This window comes from Priapulus caudatus, unplaced genomic scaffold (genome assembly GCF_000485595.1).
Source record: "Priapulus caudatus unplaced genomic scaffold, Priapulus_caudatus-5.0.1 Scaffold240, whole genome shotgun sequence".
In the NCBI taxonomy this organism is placed as follows: Eukaryota; Metazoa; Priapulida; class Priapulimorpha; order Priapulimorphida; family Priapulidae; genus Priapulus; species Priapulus caudatus.
Window position 1 is genome coordinate 254,042 of NW_014577301.1, and position 19,009 is coordinate 273,050.

At 45.3% G+C, this 19,009-nt stretch overlaps 1 protein-coding gene across 1 annotated transcript in view; it reads left to right on the forward strand.

The window, feature by feature from the left end:
* The window catches only part of LOC106807884 (vacuolar protein sorting-associated protein 13D-like), a 77,122-nt gene that overhangs the window by 37,335 nt on the left and 20,778 nt on the right, over positions 1-19,009 (forward strand). The window contains exons 35-44 of the mRNA XM_014810376.1: positions 537-717; positions 2,801-2,977; positions 3,142-3,209; positions 3,598-3,882; positions 4,554-4,694; positions 5,029-5,162; positions 5,492-5,614; positions 5,866-5,982; positions 6,232-6,395; positions 6,721-6,949. Of these exons, the coding sequence (XP_014665862.1) occupies positions 537-717; positions 2,801-2,977; positions 3,142-3,209; positions 3,598-3,882; positions 4,554-4,694; positions 5,029-5,162; positions 5,492-5,614; positions 5,866-5,982; positions 6,232-6,395; positions 6,721-6,949 (1,619 nt within the window). The remainder of the gene's footprint in view (positions 1-536; positions 718-2,800; positions 2,978-3,141; positions 3,210-3,597; positions 3,883-4,553; positions 4,695-5,028; positions 5,163-5,491; positions 5,615-5,865; positions 5,983-6,231; positions 6,396-6,720; positions 6,950-19,009) is intronic.

The window sequence follows — 19,009 nt, forward strand, 5'->3', positions numbered from 1 at the left end:
ACCCGGATCGCCACGGATTATAAATTTTACGGTCCGGGGAGATCCTGCCCCATCCGCGGTAATCCGTGGACAGTCCGGCCCCAGTGTGACTTTAGCTTTAGGCTCTTTTTCTCTTTCTCACCATTATTACCCAGCCCTGACTTTTAAATCTGTGGAGGTGTAGTGTGTTAGATGCACATGATTATCAAAGTGTAGTGTTTATTCTAATGTATAAAATGTCATTACAGTATTCTACCTAATTCTTTTTGTGTATGCAGTGTGTATCTAACCAATATTTAAACTATGCTAACTATTAGTGTTTAAAACCTACTGCCCTTAATAACACCTATCCTGGCTTCAACACATTGTAAATAAGTCATCTGTCTTAATGCTATTATGATGGGAAGTCATTTATTAATAAATTCCAAAAAAGTAACAAACCATAACATAAAAACCACCACGTGAATATAGGTTTTAAGTGTCGACATAGCACTGGAGAGTGCTGTACTTTTGCACAGCTATCGCAGTCATAATGTGCCTTCCTCTCATCTTTTCAGGTACGGTGAACCTGACCCTGGGTTGCTACGGGAACACGACATGCGTGTGAAGCTGCGCATGTCGTCTGTCCGCATCCTGCACACGCAGCGCTTCCAGCAGGAAACCCTGGCATTCTGTCAACACTTTACACAGCTACAGGATGTGCTCGGCAGAATGAGGGCGGCATCTGCTGGCCAGACTGTAAGATACTATTGGGGTTGCTACATACTGGCGATTATAGATGTCAATCAAATGCGGTTTTCTTCACTACAACAGCTGAAAATCTTATTGAGAAAATGTTGTAAATATGTTTCTAGAAATCATGTTAGAAATTGTTGTTTTTAGCTCAGCTGACGTAGTCAGATGCAGCTTGTAGAATCGCATGATCGTCCGTGCGTCCGGCCATGCGTGCGTGCGTCTGTCCGTCAACAGTTGGGCACAAATCTTAACCGCTCGACGTACGGTCACGATATTCGGGACGTCGGGGGGGGGGGGATTGTAAAAAGGACTCAGGATGACAAATTTGGGGGTCAAGGATCAAAGGTCAAGATGTGTAAACGGAGGGGGAATATTTTCCCCTTAACTTAAGGTATAGGAGGAAATACGGAATTGCGGCACAAATCTTAACGGATTGACCTATGCTCTTAATATTCTGTGATGGGCAGGAAACCCATCACCAGTGCGAAATTGGACGTCACAGGTCAAAGGGCAGTGGGGGAAAGGTCAGATATCAGACATTTTCTGAGGACATGGCCTAATGGACAGAGTGAAAAACTTTTTTGTTTCAGACCGGACCCCCTGGACCCCCCCTGTACACGCCCCTGAGCAGCAGCAGCAGCAGCAGCAGCAGCAGCAGCAGCAGCAGTAGTAGTAGTCATCGCTGCTGTTGCCGTCGCCGTCGGTAGTAGTTGTACTAGGTAGTAGTATTCATATGTTCATGCTACTACTGAATACCTTGATCAGAGCTTAGTCTTAAAAACTCACGTTGGACCATATTTGAAAAATTTATTGTTACTGGTGCTTCGAAGAAAGCTCACTTTCACTTCATTCGCAGAGACAGTGAGGAATTGCGTGCATGTGTGGTTGCTGGAGATGCTGGCGTGGTTCCACTGAGTGGCTTCTTTCGCGTTGGGCAGCGCAGACGCTTGCCATTCATGGCATTCACACTGCACAATAACAGTGGCAGCCTACTGCGCTTCTACACACAGACGGCTACCTCCAGTAAAAGGTACAGTGACCGTTGGTTAGTCGGTGGTGCTTTTTCGTTCTGCTAGCCTCGGCATGTGCTTGGTATGTACGATTTTAGGTTTAGATTGCAATTTTGATTGATCATGAGATAACATATGTAGATTTTTAGCTCAGCTGACGAAGTCAGATGCAGCTTGGAGAATCACATGAATGTCTGTCCGTCCGTCTGTCCGTCCGTGCTTCAACAGTTACGGCACAAATCTTAACCGCGCGACGTATGATCTTGATATTAAGGGTGGACAAGCTGTCTCATGGTATATTATTCGGGACGTCGGGGGGGGGGGGCATGGAGACCGCGAAAGGACTCGGGATGTCGAATTTGGGGGTCAAGGGTCAAAGGTCAAGATGTGTCAATGGGGGGAATATTTCCCCCTTAAAGGGACAGTAGCCTCTAGGATTTTACTGCATACAACTCTACTTACTGTATAACAAATCGTCTATACCCCCACGTATTTGTTACCAGATACCTAATTTAATTGTTATAAATTTATTACACACCAACGCTATGAAATTTGAATGGCGCCATGACACCCGCGACCGTGCTGCCACCCCGAAAAAGTTGCGTATTTGACAATTTATTTTGCACGTTACAGACCGAGGGCTAATCACAAAAGTGCAATTATATTTATACCTAAATGCTATTTAACCGAACGATATTCATTTTAGGGCAAATAGCAACTGCGTATCTGCATATCTGCGCCTAACAAAGGTGTCACTACGCACGACTTAAATGTTACGTTTATAACCGTAGCAACAGACCTCAGATGAGCCCAGACGCTCTGCGGCTCTTGTTTTATGTTGGCGCAAATATATAGTCCAGGGAAGTGATGTCTGAATATGGCTATGCAGAGGTTGGTAACTGGCCTAGCGAATCTGTGCTTCGTGCATTATGGTACAGTGTGACTTTGTGCATAATATGCAATCAGATATACCGATCCACACCACCTTGTATCGTTACATGTCCTGACATACATGTGACATGCCATCGTATATCATACACCATATAGTATACACTGCTCATGTGTTACCTGTTTAGGTGAGTGACCAGCCGACAACTAGCGTGCGCATACTGTTGGACATCCAGGCGGGGTCACCAGTCATCCTCATTCCCCACAGTGCACGATCTACAGACATTCTCGTAGCTGACCTGGGTACCTTGACTGTTAGCAACACATTCCTTAAAGTGGGAGCACCAGGAACCATAGCAGGCTTGGTGAGTGTTTAAGGTGGAAGCACACGTAACCATAGCAGGCTTGGTGAGTGTTTGGGTTGCTGTCTGTTACATAGAAGTTTTATTATTAATCTTTGTAACAATCTTTATTAAAGCCTGTTTGACATGTGTGTGGTGGTAACGGTTTCACTCTTCGGTCATTACAGAAGGTCTCGGCTGATGCTCCATCTGGTTCTGGAGCCTGTCAGACTGCACAGGATGATCCCTTTGCGAGGTAAGATCATCGGATTCTAGTATGTCTGATGCTGTGTTACACGTGTGCATTGATTTTGGTTTTTGGATCCCCTGTTTCTGTTGCTGATCCTATTCACCTGAATTGTCGACTGCTATTCCCGCTGACAACTATGATGCTGATTTCACCCTTCTGTGATAATACTAAAAATGTTTTTTCCCAGCCTTGCTTTGCTCATGCTCCGAGTGTTAAAATATAGTTACAAGTTAGGTTATGCAGTTAGAGCTAGGAAAATCTCTATGACTGTGAGTGGGAATATAATAGAGTTAGAAGAGAGTTAGAATAGAATCTCAAAGACCTAGACTTTCACCTCTGTGAAATGAAATGTTTGCTCTGCATTGATGTTTATTGTGACCTCTACACACAACAGCTCGACCGAGTCACAGCAGTCTTGCGACATTGACGTGGTTGCCAGTGCACTCGGCTACTCCTTCTGCTCTGAAGCCAACAGTGCCAGTACCCCGAGTCTAGCCAGCTATACCGGGGCTGATGCTAGGGCAGACACTGGGGCAGACACTGGGGCAGATGCTGGGTCGTTCAGCTCAACAGATGCCGCTTCCAGGTATAATGTGATGCTAGCCGGAAGCGGGACAGTTGTAGACATAGCTGACTCCATGACACAGAGCATCTATGGCAGCCTGGACGTAGACGAAAGGTAGAGCAACGGGTGTGTGACGTTTCATGTCATGGTGGCTAATGTGTTGGCATCGATGTCGCCAGGCTAACGTTTGTCTCATGGTGTTTGTATATCGGTGCATCATCTGAATAACAGCTGCCCTTGCCCAATCAGTCAGTCTTCGTCTGTGTTGGTATACGGTTGGTTATCAGTAGCCTGATGTTTATATGTGTATGCACATATCTACATATCTATCTGAATTTTTGCAATATTTTATGTTGCACTCTAAGACGTTTCTGCTATTGGGCTATGCTAATGCTAATCTTTTGCTGGAATTAACACCACATCATTAAGCACTTTCGCAGCACATTTAAATCATACTCTATTATCTTATGTTTCCAAGTAGCTGTGATTATAATAAGCTTGGTATACTAATGGCTAGCAGCCTCTTTTAGACATCTTCACTTTCTCGTGTGTTGCATTGATGTGTTCTTTTGTTTATCATAACTAAACAGCAATTTTGTATAATTACTTCAGTGCATGGCTGTTCTACTGTTTTATCATATCCTTTAGCCTTCTCATTCTTGATCAGGGAGCAGGTTATCCGTCGTGTGTTTATATATAAGTGAGACTATGTAATATGTCATCGTGAACGTGACTGTAGAGCCTGTTTGCAGCAGACATTAGCACTGACAGTTTGTGCGCTGCAGGCAAGCAGAGCCGCTGACGCTTGATGCAAACCTTGCAACCTTTGACCTCATCGACTTCAGCGAGGCGTTTCCCAGAGCGACGCCACCGACGAGTGGCTTCTCAGATTCTTCCTACTGGATGCTGCCGCAGCAACCTCCCCGGTGAGAAATTGCACGGCTGAGCAAGAATTATCCATATATTCGAATACAATTGGCAGCGATTTTTTGACAGGTTTACTCTTAGACCTTTGCTTGTGGCTGTCATTTATGTTTCGCACCGTTTCATAGAAAAATGGGAGATGATAGGTAGGTAGGATAAGTAATTGGTGGTTAGAGGCTTAGCTAATGGTGCATGCCATGCAAAAAAATGTTTTAAAGTATGTCCCTAATAGGTGGTGTTTGATATGCTAATATGTGAGTGTTATATGTGCATGTTTTTCCACTTTATTCCTATGCACTTAGTGATGTTGACATAAAACTAACACTGTTGACACAGGCTGAGTGGATCATCACAGCTTCTCAGCTCTCTGTCCTTTCCGGCCAGAAAACCCCCAGAAAATGAAGCAAGAAAACAGGGTGGAGTAAATGCAGCAACTAGAGCAAAGTCTGGAAAGTCGCACGATACTCACGGTACGTTTTACCCTCAAAGCTAACGTGGTACCTACTATATATGTATGCATGTGTGCATGCGTGTGTATGTGGTTATATGTTTGCATGCAGCGTTCGTGCGTGTCAGCGTGCGTGCGTGCGTGCGTGCGTGCGTGCGTACATGCGTACGCGCGTGCGTGTACATATACGAACATAATTAAAAGGATATGAACTATGAACACATTTATACCATATGTAATGTGAATAGCATAGGATAGTAGAGCATAAATATGTTCAACATATTCAATCATAAATATATTATAACAGGCTGTCGTTCATCCATTCGTATACATGCTATTGTTTACGTGCAGGGCTTCATTGCTCGGTACAAGAACACGTCTGTCTGCTGGATGTGCTGCAGGTAGAGCTTACTGACATGGACCTGTACTCTGCCGTTCGCATGAGCAGACACGAGGCGGGCAAGCGCCAAGCAGGTAAAGTACCCATCCTCGGTCTGAACTGGATGATCTGAAACTGTCATTCTGTCATTCAAACTGTCTGAACTGGATTGAAGAAATGCGTTGAGGCAGAGCCATTATTTGTGGTGCATTGTGAAGTAGGTGTGAACTAGAGTAGAGTTGGTCGAGCGAAGAGGCCTCTGGCGTTGGGAAACGAGCATGAAGAAAGGCATAGGCACAGGTCATGCATTAATGCGCCCTCTAGTATCATTAATGTTTGTTTGCAGGCGACCTAAGCTTTAGCACGCACGTGGTGCGCAGAAAGGGTGGACCCCTATTGGAGAGGACGTGTGCACTGAGACTACAGGTAGAGAGGAACCTGGATGCTGATATTAGCCATGCAGGTTAGCATGCATAGTCGATGCTTGTGTTAGTCGCAAGATGAATCCTCTCCTTACTTTATGGTTACTGAGCACTCATCACTGATCATTTGCCGACTACACATTTTATTCATGCCAACTTGAGATTGAACATTATAATCAATGATTCTGTTCTGATCTTACGGATTCATACGTGTGGATAATTATTTCGCAATATCTGTTTAGTCTCCTACATATCAACCCTGCTAACGTGATGTGTGTGTGTTTGTGCAGCTCCAGGGATGAAGGTAGTTGGGCAGCTATCGTCTGTCTGCTGTACGATTGACCTGGCTCAGTACAAGCTGCTACGTGGTGTCCTGGACCACAACCTAGGAGAACCACTTGAGGATTTTGAACACCAGCTGAACACCCTGAAGATCCAAGAACCACAGATACAGGTGAGCGTAACTGACGAAGGCCCTAGCTGTGTCATCGATTCTCTGCATTGCTAGCATGGAGTAGGACTAACCATATTTTAATATAATCTATTTATATTACTAATTATTATTTATGTCATGTTCTATAAACATATACATGTATACTGTACGTATGAAATATGCACATATATTCATAGTTATATTTATTGTGAGTATTATTACTGATACAGTTTAATTCAATTTACCAAATTTAGCTAGCCAATATTTTAAAGTGAGTTTGTCGCCTGCACACGGCCCCAGTATGAGAAGTTAGGGTGTACGTAGATTGTTTGCTTTTCTCTCGTAGACGGTGCTGAGTGGAGAGGTGTGGACGAAGACGTCGTTACACATGGAGCTTGTGAACGTAACCGTGGCGTTAGTGATGCAGCACACTGAACCGTCGGAGCTTCCTAGGGCTGCGCTCGCCCAGCTGGACTTCATCAAGTCGAAGCTGTCTTATGAGAGCTACTCGGACAACTCAAAGGACATTGATCTCGTGTCCACAGAGATTCTCGTGTCGGACACACGCTACAGAGGTAGTCGATTCTTCATGTGGCCGCCGCCGGAATTATAAACCGCGGGAATGTCGGTGTAGGCGGTAGACACGATTGGTGTTTCCACCCCAAAACCTAGGATCTTTGTTTGTTTTTTTTTTCTTGACTGTTACATAGGCATTTTTAAACATGCTTTTTAGCTCATCTGACATAGTCAGATGCAGCTTGTAGAATCGCATGATCGTCCGTGTGTCCGTCCGTGCGTCAACAGTTGGGCACAAATCTTAACCGCTCGACGTACGGTCACGATATTCGGGACGTGGGGGGGTAATCCGAAAACGAGTTGGGATGTCGAAGCTGCGGAGGTCAAGGTCAGAAGGTCAAAGGGTTACAAGTCGGTGTAAAAGAAGGGGCCGAACATTCAGTCTCCTTGAGACTTAAGGTATAGCGAGGAAATGCGTGAATTGCCGGCACAAATCTAACGGCTCGACCTAGGCTCGTCGATAGGCGTGTATAGCATCATTGGGTAGCGAACAAGCCATCACTGTGCCAATTGAGGCTCCAGGTCAAGGATCAATGGGCACGGCCAGTTTTAGGACATTTTCTTGAGGACATTGCGTCTGACGCGAGCGATTGAAAAACTTTTTTGTTTCAGGTTGACTATCATTTTATGGCTTTCATTGAAAGGACTCAGAAAACTAGTCGTTTCCACTGACGGTCGAAGAGTAAGTGTCTGATAACGCTTGACCCTCGAAAGAGGAGGGTTAAACATGGATTTGTTGACCTGTTAACCAATGGAGTGAACTGCTTTTGGCTAATTAGAGCCTCCTGCCCCCACCCCCCCCTTCTCCTCCGCCCACCCTCCCTGCCCTTCCACCCCTCCCCCCCGACCCTTCCCCACCCCCATCTGCGATAGTGGGCGTGTCCTTAACAATGGATGTGTACGCAACTGCCGTGTCTGCATATCTGCCGCCTAACAAATATGGTACGTACACGCACCGACTGAAATTTTAACGGTTATAATCGTAGCAACAGACCTCAGATGAGCGCCAGCGCTCTGCGCGCTCGTTGTTTCGTATATTTTGTTCACTATAGTTTTTTTTTAACGTTTTATGAAATTGATATAATCCTTAAAATGTAGGGGTATCTGATATAATATAATAAGGGAGCTCCAGCCAATAAATTCTAAAGAATTGATTTCATAATCAGTCTGTTTCATGGGGGGTCAGGGGATTTTTTTATTAGCTCACCTTGACATCGTCAAGCTGCGGCTATTGCCATGGTCGTCGTCCGTCGTCTCGCGTCCGGTCGTCAACATTTCCTCTACGGTCAACGATTAACCAGAAACCGGTTTAGCGGCTTTAGCCCACATGTGTTTGGAAATTTGGGTGTATAGTTGTTACTGCTATGCTTACCATATTAAACGTCCTATTTTTGAAGGCACGCCAGGTCGACGTCTGTTCGAGCCAACACAATTTTTGGCAAATGCGGAACTTGGCCATTATCAGTACAGGTTACACGCAATTTTGCTCATTTTTGGGGATATGTTGAATGAATAGGGCTAGTGCGGTTTTGGGATATTTAAAAAAATAATTATCAATTTTAGATACGGTAATGGCCATTATATAGCATTTACTATACGACACAAACAGTCGTGGGGTCACAGCTCGTCTTGGTTTGTTTTACAGATTTCATTGACAATATCTTTAAATGCAAAATGGTATTTCCTCTCCACCGCCTTGCCGATAAATACGTCTTATCAATGATAAGTTTTACAAAACATGTCCGAACGCAGATACACTATTTATTTCAAACGCATCGCACAAAGCGGCGTATACGCATCTACTTACAAACTGTGATTCACGTTTGCGCTTATAAATTATTATTGCGATATACAGACTGGGCAATCGTTTCGTATAATTACGGTTGAAATGGCTTTCTCAAATTAAAAATGACTTCTATTACTCTCCTCATTTGTGTCTTCTTTTTGTGGGCTGGGCTACAGTGTCATTGAACTTTCATTTTTCTATTCTCATGCCTTACCCTCTCCTTCACATAGCATTTTAGCTCTGCCTGACCCATACTGTTTGCAGATGCACCTGCGAACAAGCGTCCGACATGTGGGTTACAAACGTGCTGCAGACCGACACGCATTGCCGCGGGCAACGGGGGCCGGCGTGCAGACGCTCAGGTGGAGGCTTCAACTATCGCCGCATACACCCGACTTACAGCGCCTCACCGTTACCTGCTCAAAACATAGCGTCTTTTATGGGCATCTTCGGACAGGGCTTGCTGGTCATACATGGAGTTCATAAGCCCGAGCGCAGACAACCTATGCTAGTGGTGAGTAGCTGTTGGGTAGAAATGTATTTTTATCGACTCTGGATGAGTAAATGTGGGATAGGAATGAGATCAGTAATTATTTATTGCTAGTGGTAAGTTGGGTGTGGGATAGGAAAAGGAATCATATTGCTAGTGGTAAGTTGGTGTGCGGATAGGCAATGAAATCGGTATGCTAGCGGTAAGTCTTGGTGTGGGTTATAGAATGGAATCGGTTATGCTAGCGGGTAAGGTTGGTGTGAGGATAGGTAAATGAAATCGATCTAGCGGTAAGTTGGTGTGGGATAGGAATTGGAGGAGGTCGGGTTCCTGATGGACGCGTGGTGGGTAACGTTGCGTGATGGGATAGGAAGAATCAATATTGCCTAGTGGTAAGTTGGTGTGCGGGGGGGATAGGAACAGGGTCACTGATAGCTTAGTGGTAAGTTGGTGTGGGCATCATGGAAGAATAATATATGCTAGTGGCAAGTTGGTGTCGGGATAGGAATGAATCACATAATATGCTAGCCGGTAAAGTTGGTGTTGGGATAGGAAGCGAATCAGTAACTATGCTAGCGGTAAGTTGGTGTGGATAGGAATGACACATATGCTAGTCGGTCAGTTTGGATGTGGCGTAGGGAATGGAGTGTATTTGCTAGTGGTACCGTTGGTGTTGGGATAGGAATTGAATCGACTATGCCTAGTGCGTAAGTTTGGTGTGGGATCAGGAGAGCTGATCACTTATGCGCCTAGGTGGTCAATTGTGCTTGTGGATACGGAATGAATCATATTGCTTAGTGGTAAGTTGGTGTGGTAGATAGAATCGTATGCGCTGGTAACGTTGCGTGTGGGATGCGAATTGGAATCGTATGCTAGTGGTAAGTTGGTGTGGGAATAGGAAGGAATCATATGCTAGCTGGTAAGGTTGGTGTGGATAGGATAGGCGCAATCATATGCATTAGTGGTAAGTTGGTGTTGGGAGTAGGAAGGAACTCATAGCTAGTGGCAAGTTGAGTGTGGGATAGGAATGAATCATATACTAGTGTAAGTTGTGATGGGCATAGTGACAGATGATCATATACTAGTGGTAAGTTGGCGGTGTGGGATAGGAAGGAAGGTATATGGCTAGAGGTGGTAAGCTGTTTGAGTGCCGTGGGATAGCGAAGAACTCATATGCTAGTGAGTAAGGTTGGTGTGGGGTGGGATAAGGAATCATAGTGCTTGCGTGCGTAGTTGGGTGCTGGCGAGGTAGGAAGGGAATTCATATGCTAGTGGCAGTTTGGTGTGGGGGGGATAGGGAATGCAATCCATTTACTAGTGGTAAGTTGGTGTGCGATAGGAATGAATTTACGTTATACTAGTGTAGCTTGCGTGCTGGATAGCGAAGGAACATATCGCTATTTGGTAAAGTTGGTGGGTGTCTGGGATAGGTGTGTGGAGAGGAATCATCATGCCTAGTGGTAAGAGGTGTGGGATAGGACAGGAATCATATCGGGGTGGTGGTGCAGGGGCGGGTGGTGGGTGTGTGTGGTGTGTGTGGGGGGGGGATAGCGGATAAGTTGTGTGGGATAGAATGAATTCGTTATGTAGTGGTTAAGTTGTGTTGGGATAGGGAAATAACATATGCTCTAGTGTAAAGTTGGTGTGTGGCGATAGGACATGAGATGTGAGGTTTCTTGTATTGTCATGTGGGTTTGTTCGTTGATTGGTTTGGTTGTTGGTTTTGTCTCGTAGTGTATAGGTGTGGCTATAGTTGTCTGCTGAGGGGTCAGTGGATTGCTAGCTGGATATGTAGTGTTGGTTTGCGACGCGCGTGTGTCGTCTGGGAATAGGTGTGGTTGCATTTCTGGATTGTGATGTGTGGTCTGTAGTGATGAGTTTGTGTTGGGGTGGGGGGGGTAGTGATAATGTGAGATGCGATTGGTAGTTAGTGGGGTTGCGGGTTGAATGTGTCTGTGGGGGGGATGACTGTTAAATGGGCAAATTGCTCCACTAGTGTACGTTGCGATTAAGGGATGCTGCGCTGGTGGAGAGGAATGGATCCGTTTATAGGGCTGGAGTAGTGATAAGTTGGTGCGATGATTGAATATATATATATAGATAGTTAGTAACGCTCAATGCGAATAGACTCATACGCGTAGTCAGAGAAGAGGGCATTGCTGAGTGTTAAGCTAAAGTAAGGTGTAGGTGTTGATCCCTACACCTGAATTATTTCAAGTTGACTCCCCTTTCTAGCAGTAAGCGACCCAGGCACAAGATGGAGAAAGGTACTAGAGGCATAAGTGAAGTCCAGTGGTGAAGGGATCAATGGTGTGAAGTCTACCTCTGGGAATGATAGCGCACAAGAGAGATATGCGCTGCGTCAGAAGATTGTCACATTCTCGTGCTGCACTACTTGATAAAAGGTTAATAATGACAAATTTCCATTATTAATACCCGACCACGAAAGTATTGAGTGGGTATATCAGTGTGGTATATAGGAGTCATCTTACAGCAGGGATCGGTCTCGGTCAGTCCTGGTTGCAAAACAAGATGTGCCAACTACTTCCCAGTTTGCAAGATATTCCAGTCAAATCATAAACTGTCACATGAAAGTGTAGAATGTGTTGATGCAATATTTTGTCTGTGCACGGTAAAGGCGTTGCATGCGAGACAGCTATCTTCTCGTTTGTGTATACCCCGCATTTGCAATGAAAGGTTGGCTGTGGCCGTGACTACTTTCCACAGTTTTAATGGAGGCATTCAATGATAACTTACAGATACTTGGACCCCCTCACCATTGGAGACGTGTGAGAGTTTGTGCGTGACATACCTCATTGACGTGGTCGTCGTGACGCTCAAGGCATGTGATCATGGAAAAGGCCGCTCACTCTCATCTGCATTGTTCTTCTTTCTTTTTAAATTCACATCAATTCTGTTGTGTTTCGTGTTTCTTTATCCATGAATATTAATGGCGCCACCATGACCTTGGCCATGTATCCCATGACCGACAGGACAGGCAGGGTATTGCGGGAGTATTAATTCGATTATCTCATTATTTCACTATGTCATTTTCATATTTATTTAAGTGTCATTATTCATTCATTGTCATTCTTTGTTCATTTCAACCCCAGCCTGACTTCAAGCTTGTTGTGGCTCGAAGCTACGGTGCCGCTTGACAGACCTCGCTTGTTCTCTGGTGTGTGCCTCTCTTTGCCGGCTGTAGCATCACGCTAATGCTAGTATGCTACTCTTAATCTGTAAAGTGATCGCGGAGAGTAGGTATCGTGCCTCGTCGAAGGAGAGACAGTGAGTAGGCGTATGCTGTCATGTCTTATTCGCAGCACGTAGCTCGGAGGCATTGCGTAGTTGTCACAGACGCGGTCCTGTCGCTTGACTTGGCTGCGTCGAGCTTTGCTGTGCCGTATATTCGTGCACCTAGATGCGGCTCGGCGGCGCGGCTCGCGGGGCGACGGGGATGTGCGTGGGACTGGATGCTAGTGTGGCAACACTGCTGGCGAGCGTCGGTTCAGCGCCGAACGGCGCTCATGGCAACGCCGGCCATCCTGACGAAGCGGCGATGCGTGTTCGACGGGTGAGCTCGAGCAGGAGGTCGTTCCGTAGGGCGCGTCAAGCATCACCGCACACGAGCTCGGTGTCCGGTCGAGGACCCGGGCAAGTGGGACACGAACGCCGTCTTACTGAAGGGGGCGTGCGTAGGGGTGCCACCGCGGGGGTGCAGACATCCTCCCGCTGTGCGGCCCTCTACACCCTGATGTAGTGTGGCTGTCGGTGAGGGGAGCTACATCGGAGGTGCTGCAACCCCCGCCGCTCGCGCCGCGAACACCTCCTCCACTGCGGGGAAGGAGGGGCGTGGTTCCGGCGAACCCCTCCGCCACCCCATGAAAGGGAGGGAGTGCCTCCCAACCCTGCCTCTCCCCTGGGAAAGGTAGATATTTCTTCCTGCTGATATTCTTTCTTACCCTCCCACCCCTCTGTCCTCCCACCCACCCCAGCATAGAGGGGCATGGCTCAGTGAACTGCCTCCCTAACCCCTGGGGAAGTAGTGGTGGCCAGCAAACCTCCCCTTTACCACCACCAGAAGGAGGATTGCTCCCTAACTCCATCCTTCACATCCTGGATAAGGACGAGTGGATTGCCCTGACACGGGCTCCTCTCTCCTCACCCAAGGGAAAGGGGCTTGCACACTGCGTTCTCTGTTTGCACCCTGTTGGTAGGTGGTGGGGAAAGAGAGGTACCCTGGCGATGGAGGTAAAAGGGCAGTAGGGAAAAGGAAAAAAAGGAGTAGGGTTTTCTCCTTCCTATATTTGTTCTCATACCATATATATGTATCATGTATGTATATTATGTATACATGTATATACATATATATGGTATGAGGACAAATACCTCCTGGACAATACCCCCCCCCCCCCAGACAGTTTTCCCGCCCCTGGATCAATAACATGGCAGTAAGAATAGATGTTTCTCCTGCTGACTGATACGCTGCTGCAGTCATTAGCAACGATGTTCACTTGTCATATTTGCAGGCGACGGCGGTGCTCTCCTACCGACCGCAGGTGCTGGACAAGCCGCTGAGCTTGTCGCTAAGCAACCTGGAGGTGTTCTCTTGTGTGCTCGGCCTCGAGGAGGACAGCGCCCTCTCCATCATTGACCCACTCGCAGCCAACGTTGACATCAATGGCAAGTACAGTCTGAGCAAGAGTGCGGGCCTGCTCGATGTGATGCAGCCACCGATCGACAACACACTGGAGGTATGTGTGGGAGCACGGTTTGGCGGGGGGGGGGGGGACTAGTTTTGTCGAGTTGACAGGCTGTCTCATGGTATAGGCAAAACTCTTAATAGTTAGGGAATGAATTATGGTAAAGCATTTTAAAGTTGAAGAATAAACAGGAAAACACGGACTGACAGTTTGTGATGCATACCACATGAGCTGCGATGCAGCACGATGAAAGAAATTTTTGATATGACGTGTTGTAGATATCGATCAACTCTCTGAATGTGCGTCTGTCATTCCATGACATCATGCTCTTCCTCGCCATCGCCAACTCAATCCCGGAGAGAGTGCAGCCTGCCACCAACAGTCAGTCAGATACAAAGCTACATTATGGTTAGTAAGGACCTAAATGACTTGTGGAAGTTGTATGCAGAGAGTAGTTAAGGAGGTGTTGGTATTGTTATGGATTGACCTGAATCTAACCAGAACAAGAACATTTTAGGATGAGTGTGGCAATCACAATTGTTATGCACATAAATATTATTTCCTGGTAACGTCATTTTTAGCTCACCTTGACATCGTCAAGCTTAGCTATTGCCATGGGCCATCGTACGTCCGTTCGCGTTCGCCCGTCCGTCCGCTCAACATTTCGCTTCAGTCAACGATAACTCAGGAACCGTTTGGCCCACATGTTTGAAATTGGGTGTAGTTGCCTTTTCGAGCCAGGGCAATTTTTTGGAAAAAATGGGAATTGTGATTAGTCAGTTCAAGTTCAACGGATTATGCTCATTTTTGGTATGTGAATGAATAAGGGCTAGGGGTTTTGATATTTAAAAAATAATTATGCAAATTAGATAGGGTATGGCAATTATATAGCATATTATATAGACACAAACAGTCTGTGGTGTCCACACTCGTCTTGGTTTGTTTTACAAGATTTCATTGACAATATCTTTAATGCAAAATTGGTATTTCCTCTCCACCTGCTATAAAATGTCTATATTAGAGTAAAGATTTACAAAACATGTCGGAACGCAGCATAACCTATTTATTTCAAACCCCATCGCTACAAAGCGGGTATAGCGCCATCTACGGTCACAAATTGTGATTCATTTTGGTTTATAAATTATTATTGCGATATACAGATGGCCAATCATTTCTATAATGTACGTCGATGGTTGTTCATTAAAACTGACTTCTTCTTACTCACTCATTTGTGTCCTTTTTTTGTGGTGAGCTACAGTGTCATTGACACTTTCATTTATTATTTCTTCACCAGCAACAGAGATAGAGACGTCTACATCAGCTCCGGATTTTACCGAACCTGACTGCCAGATGGCCGCTGCTTGCGCTGTGGCGCGGTCATGTAGGCGATGCCGCAATGTGGCTGACAGAAAATGCTGTCTGCGTGGTGACGCACAATCCCCATTGGATTCGAAGATCGGCGTTTTGGGAGATTGGTCCATGTTGACCTAAAGGTGACTGGCACGTGTGGCATCTGCCTCATAGACGACTGCAAGGACTCAGATGTGCCCACTAGCCGAGTTTAATATCAATGGTATGTCAGCATGTGGCGTTAAACCCTCACAAGGTAGCTAGCTTGTGTGTAATTATTGTCTAGATTACATATGTTATTGACACACAGGAATGCACACACCTAGCTGAAATGGTGCTTACCTCGTATATTATCTATACACTGTGTAAATCATCTTAAGAGATTCATGTTTTGTGATAATAGACAGTAATGTTTATTAGCATTATTGCATGTAAGATAATTAATTGCCCTAATATCTTTTCCTTCTTTCCGAGTATTAGACATGCAACTGTTAAGGCACATAGGTTGGTGTGTGTTGCTAGGTTTTCATCTGAACACCACAGGACTCCAGCCTCATGGTGTGGGCTAATGGTGCTGTCACATAGACTTCTACAACAGGAAACCTGTCTGATGGCGAAAACCAGTGGGGGGGGGCTTTTTGACCCTGGAGCTGCAGTTATGATATTAGCACGACGCATTCCTATATAATCGATTGTCCAAATACGTCTTGTCAATTTTAAAGCAACATGCCTTCAAAGATATTACTGACTGACTGAGTTACTTAACATCATGGTATCAACTAATTTATCTGACTGATAACTTAATTTAATTAATTTGAGTACTGCGTGAATGTGGGAAATATGTGTATGAACAGCTCGGGTGGGCTAGTTCGATGACACATTGCCTTCCCTATTTACTGACCTTAGTCAATCCTATTGCTTTATTCTGTGCTTGCTTATGTCGTTTACAAAATGATGTGGCTAGCTCGAGGTTTGAATCAAAGTAGCTGCATTCTAAAGCCGTATATATTCTTTTATTAGTAGATAACTGGAACTATGTTTTTATTCAAAGGAATATACTCGCCTAAAAGAATAGGGTGACTACTGTGTTCTCGATTTTGCTCAATCAGTCCAATTGATCCTTGTTTCCAGGAACACAATGTGACATGCAGCAGCGAAATGTCTGATGGCAGCAATGTTGCAATCGCTAGTCGTGGCTGTAGAGAGGCAAAGACCAACAAGCTGAAAATGTGAACCTAACTCAGCAAGTTGCTGGAGCAATAGCAGGCGCACCAAGGACACATGGATGGAGAGTACCACCACTTTGGCAATGAGGAAGTATGCATGTAGCTACGTCACATATACAACTGCATAATGCATTTTAAGTTACTCTAACCATAAACACATGTATACTCAGTAGTATCCAGTTGGTAGTTGGTAGTAGTGTAGCTAGTGGAGTAGGTAGTAGTAGTAGCCAGTAGCGAGTAGGCAGTAGCTCAAGTTAGCAGTAGGCAGTAAGCAGTTAGCAGCAGCAGCAGTAGCAGCAGCACCAGGCAGCAGCAGCCAGCGAGAACAGTAGATTCATCGCTGCTGTTTTGCCGTCGCCGTCGTAGTAGTTGTACTAGGAAGAAAAAAAAAAACTAGTATTCATGATGTTCATGCTACTACTGGAATTACCCTTGACAGAGCTAGTCTTAAGAACTCCGTTGGACCATATTTGTGGAAAAATTTTATTGTTACTGGTGCTTCGCAAAGAAAGCTCATTTCACTTCATTCGGCAGAGACAGTGAAGGAATTGCCGTGCGTGTGTGGTTGCTGCGAGATGCCTGGCGTGGTTCCACTGAGTGGCCTTCTATCGCAGTGGGCCAGCGGCAGACGCTTGCGGCATTCATGCATTCACACTGCACAATAACAGTGGCAGCGTACTGCGCTTTCTACACACAGACGGCTTACTCCAGTAAAAGCAGTACAGTGACTGTCATGGTTAGTCGGTGAGTGGCTTATTTTATTCTGCTAGCCTCTGTGCATGAGCTTGGTATGCTACGATTTTAGGTTTAGATTGCAATTTGGATTGATCATGAGATAACACTATGTAGATTTTTAGCGTCAGCTGACGAAGTCAGATGCAGCTTGGAGAATCGCATGAGTCTGTTCCGTCCGTGCTCAACAGTTACAGGCAAAATCTTAACCGCGCTACGCGTACGGATCTTGATATTTCGGAACGTTCGGTGGGGGGGGGGGGCATCGGAGACCGTGAAAGACTCTGGGATGTCGAATTTGGGGTGCAAGGTCAAAGGTCAAAATGTGTCAATGGGGGAATATTCGCCCCTTTAAAGGGACAGTAGGCCTCTAGGATTTTACTGCGCATACAGACTGCTACTTACTGTTATAACAAATCGTTTATGACCGCCCCCGTATTTGTTACGCACGATACCTAATTTAAATTGTTATAATTAATACACACCAATGCTACGAAATTTGAATAGTGCCATGACACCCGCGCGACCGTGCTGCCACCCCGAAAAATTTGCGTATTTGACAATTTATTGTTGGCACGTTACAGACCGCAGGGCTAATCACAGAAGTGGAAAGATTATATTTATAACTAAATGCATGATTAACGAACAATATTCAATTTTAGCGGCAAATTTTATCCATATTATAACTGAAACTATATGGTTCGTTTATAAAGCATATTTACGCATCGCTTCTGCTTTTAAATGAATAATAAGAAACACGCCTCGCCGTCTGTAGCCCTTGACTGAAAAGTGGTTTGGCGCAACTTATGCAGATCATGCGCTTTTAGTGGCGCCACCGTCGTTGTAAATCAACTGTAGTCGTTAGTTTTAAAACACTTTTTTAATAATATTTCTAATGGTGATTTTGAACCTATGAAACTTTTTTATGTAGCCCATAATTTTAAACGCTAAATTTTAACTGTAAAAATAACCCTAGAACCTTACGCAGTAAACGATCCCTTTAACTTAAGGTATAGGAGGAAATTACGGGAATTGCCGGCACAAATCTCAACTGCTCGACGTCTATCGGTCTTAATATTAGATGTATAGTGTGATGGGGAGGAAACCCATCACCGAGCGCAAAATGGAGGTCACAGGTCAAAGAGGCAGTGGGGAAAGTCAGATATCGACATTTTCTGAGGACAGTGGTCTAACGGACCGATCGTGCAAAACTTCTTTGATTTCAGCGCTGACCTACCATTTTTATCACTTTATTGAAAGGACCGTGGAAGTCTGACTCATCTGCTGACGTTCGTAAACAGAGTAAGTATCTGATAACCTTTTGACCATGCCAAGAGGAGGGCGGTTCACATGGATTTGTTTGACTGTTTAACAAAGGACTGAGACTGCTTGTTTGCTATTAGAGCCCCGTTTCCATCCGTCCCCCTCTCACCCTCGTCGACCTCCAACCCACCCGTCTCCCCACCACCACCCTACGCTCGCTCTCAGTGCTTATCCATGCATAACAGTATAATATAGGCGAAAGTCATTAAAGTTACACACTATATCTTTATTACTGTACTATGAGTATAGCAAAGCTATCAACGCGGGTGGCGCGGAGGCGCGCAACGTTGATTCGGTTTGCCTGGAAGTTTATCAGAAGAATACCCGGCTACAGAGTACACGTCAGTTGAAGCGCTGTCGCTCTGCGGACACTTGTTTATATCGTTTTTCTCATTTTTTTTTAGCTTCATTTGATTTTGTTCTTACTGCAGTCTAACAAACATCCGGCA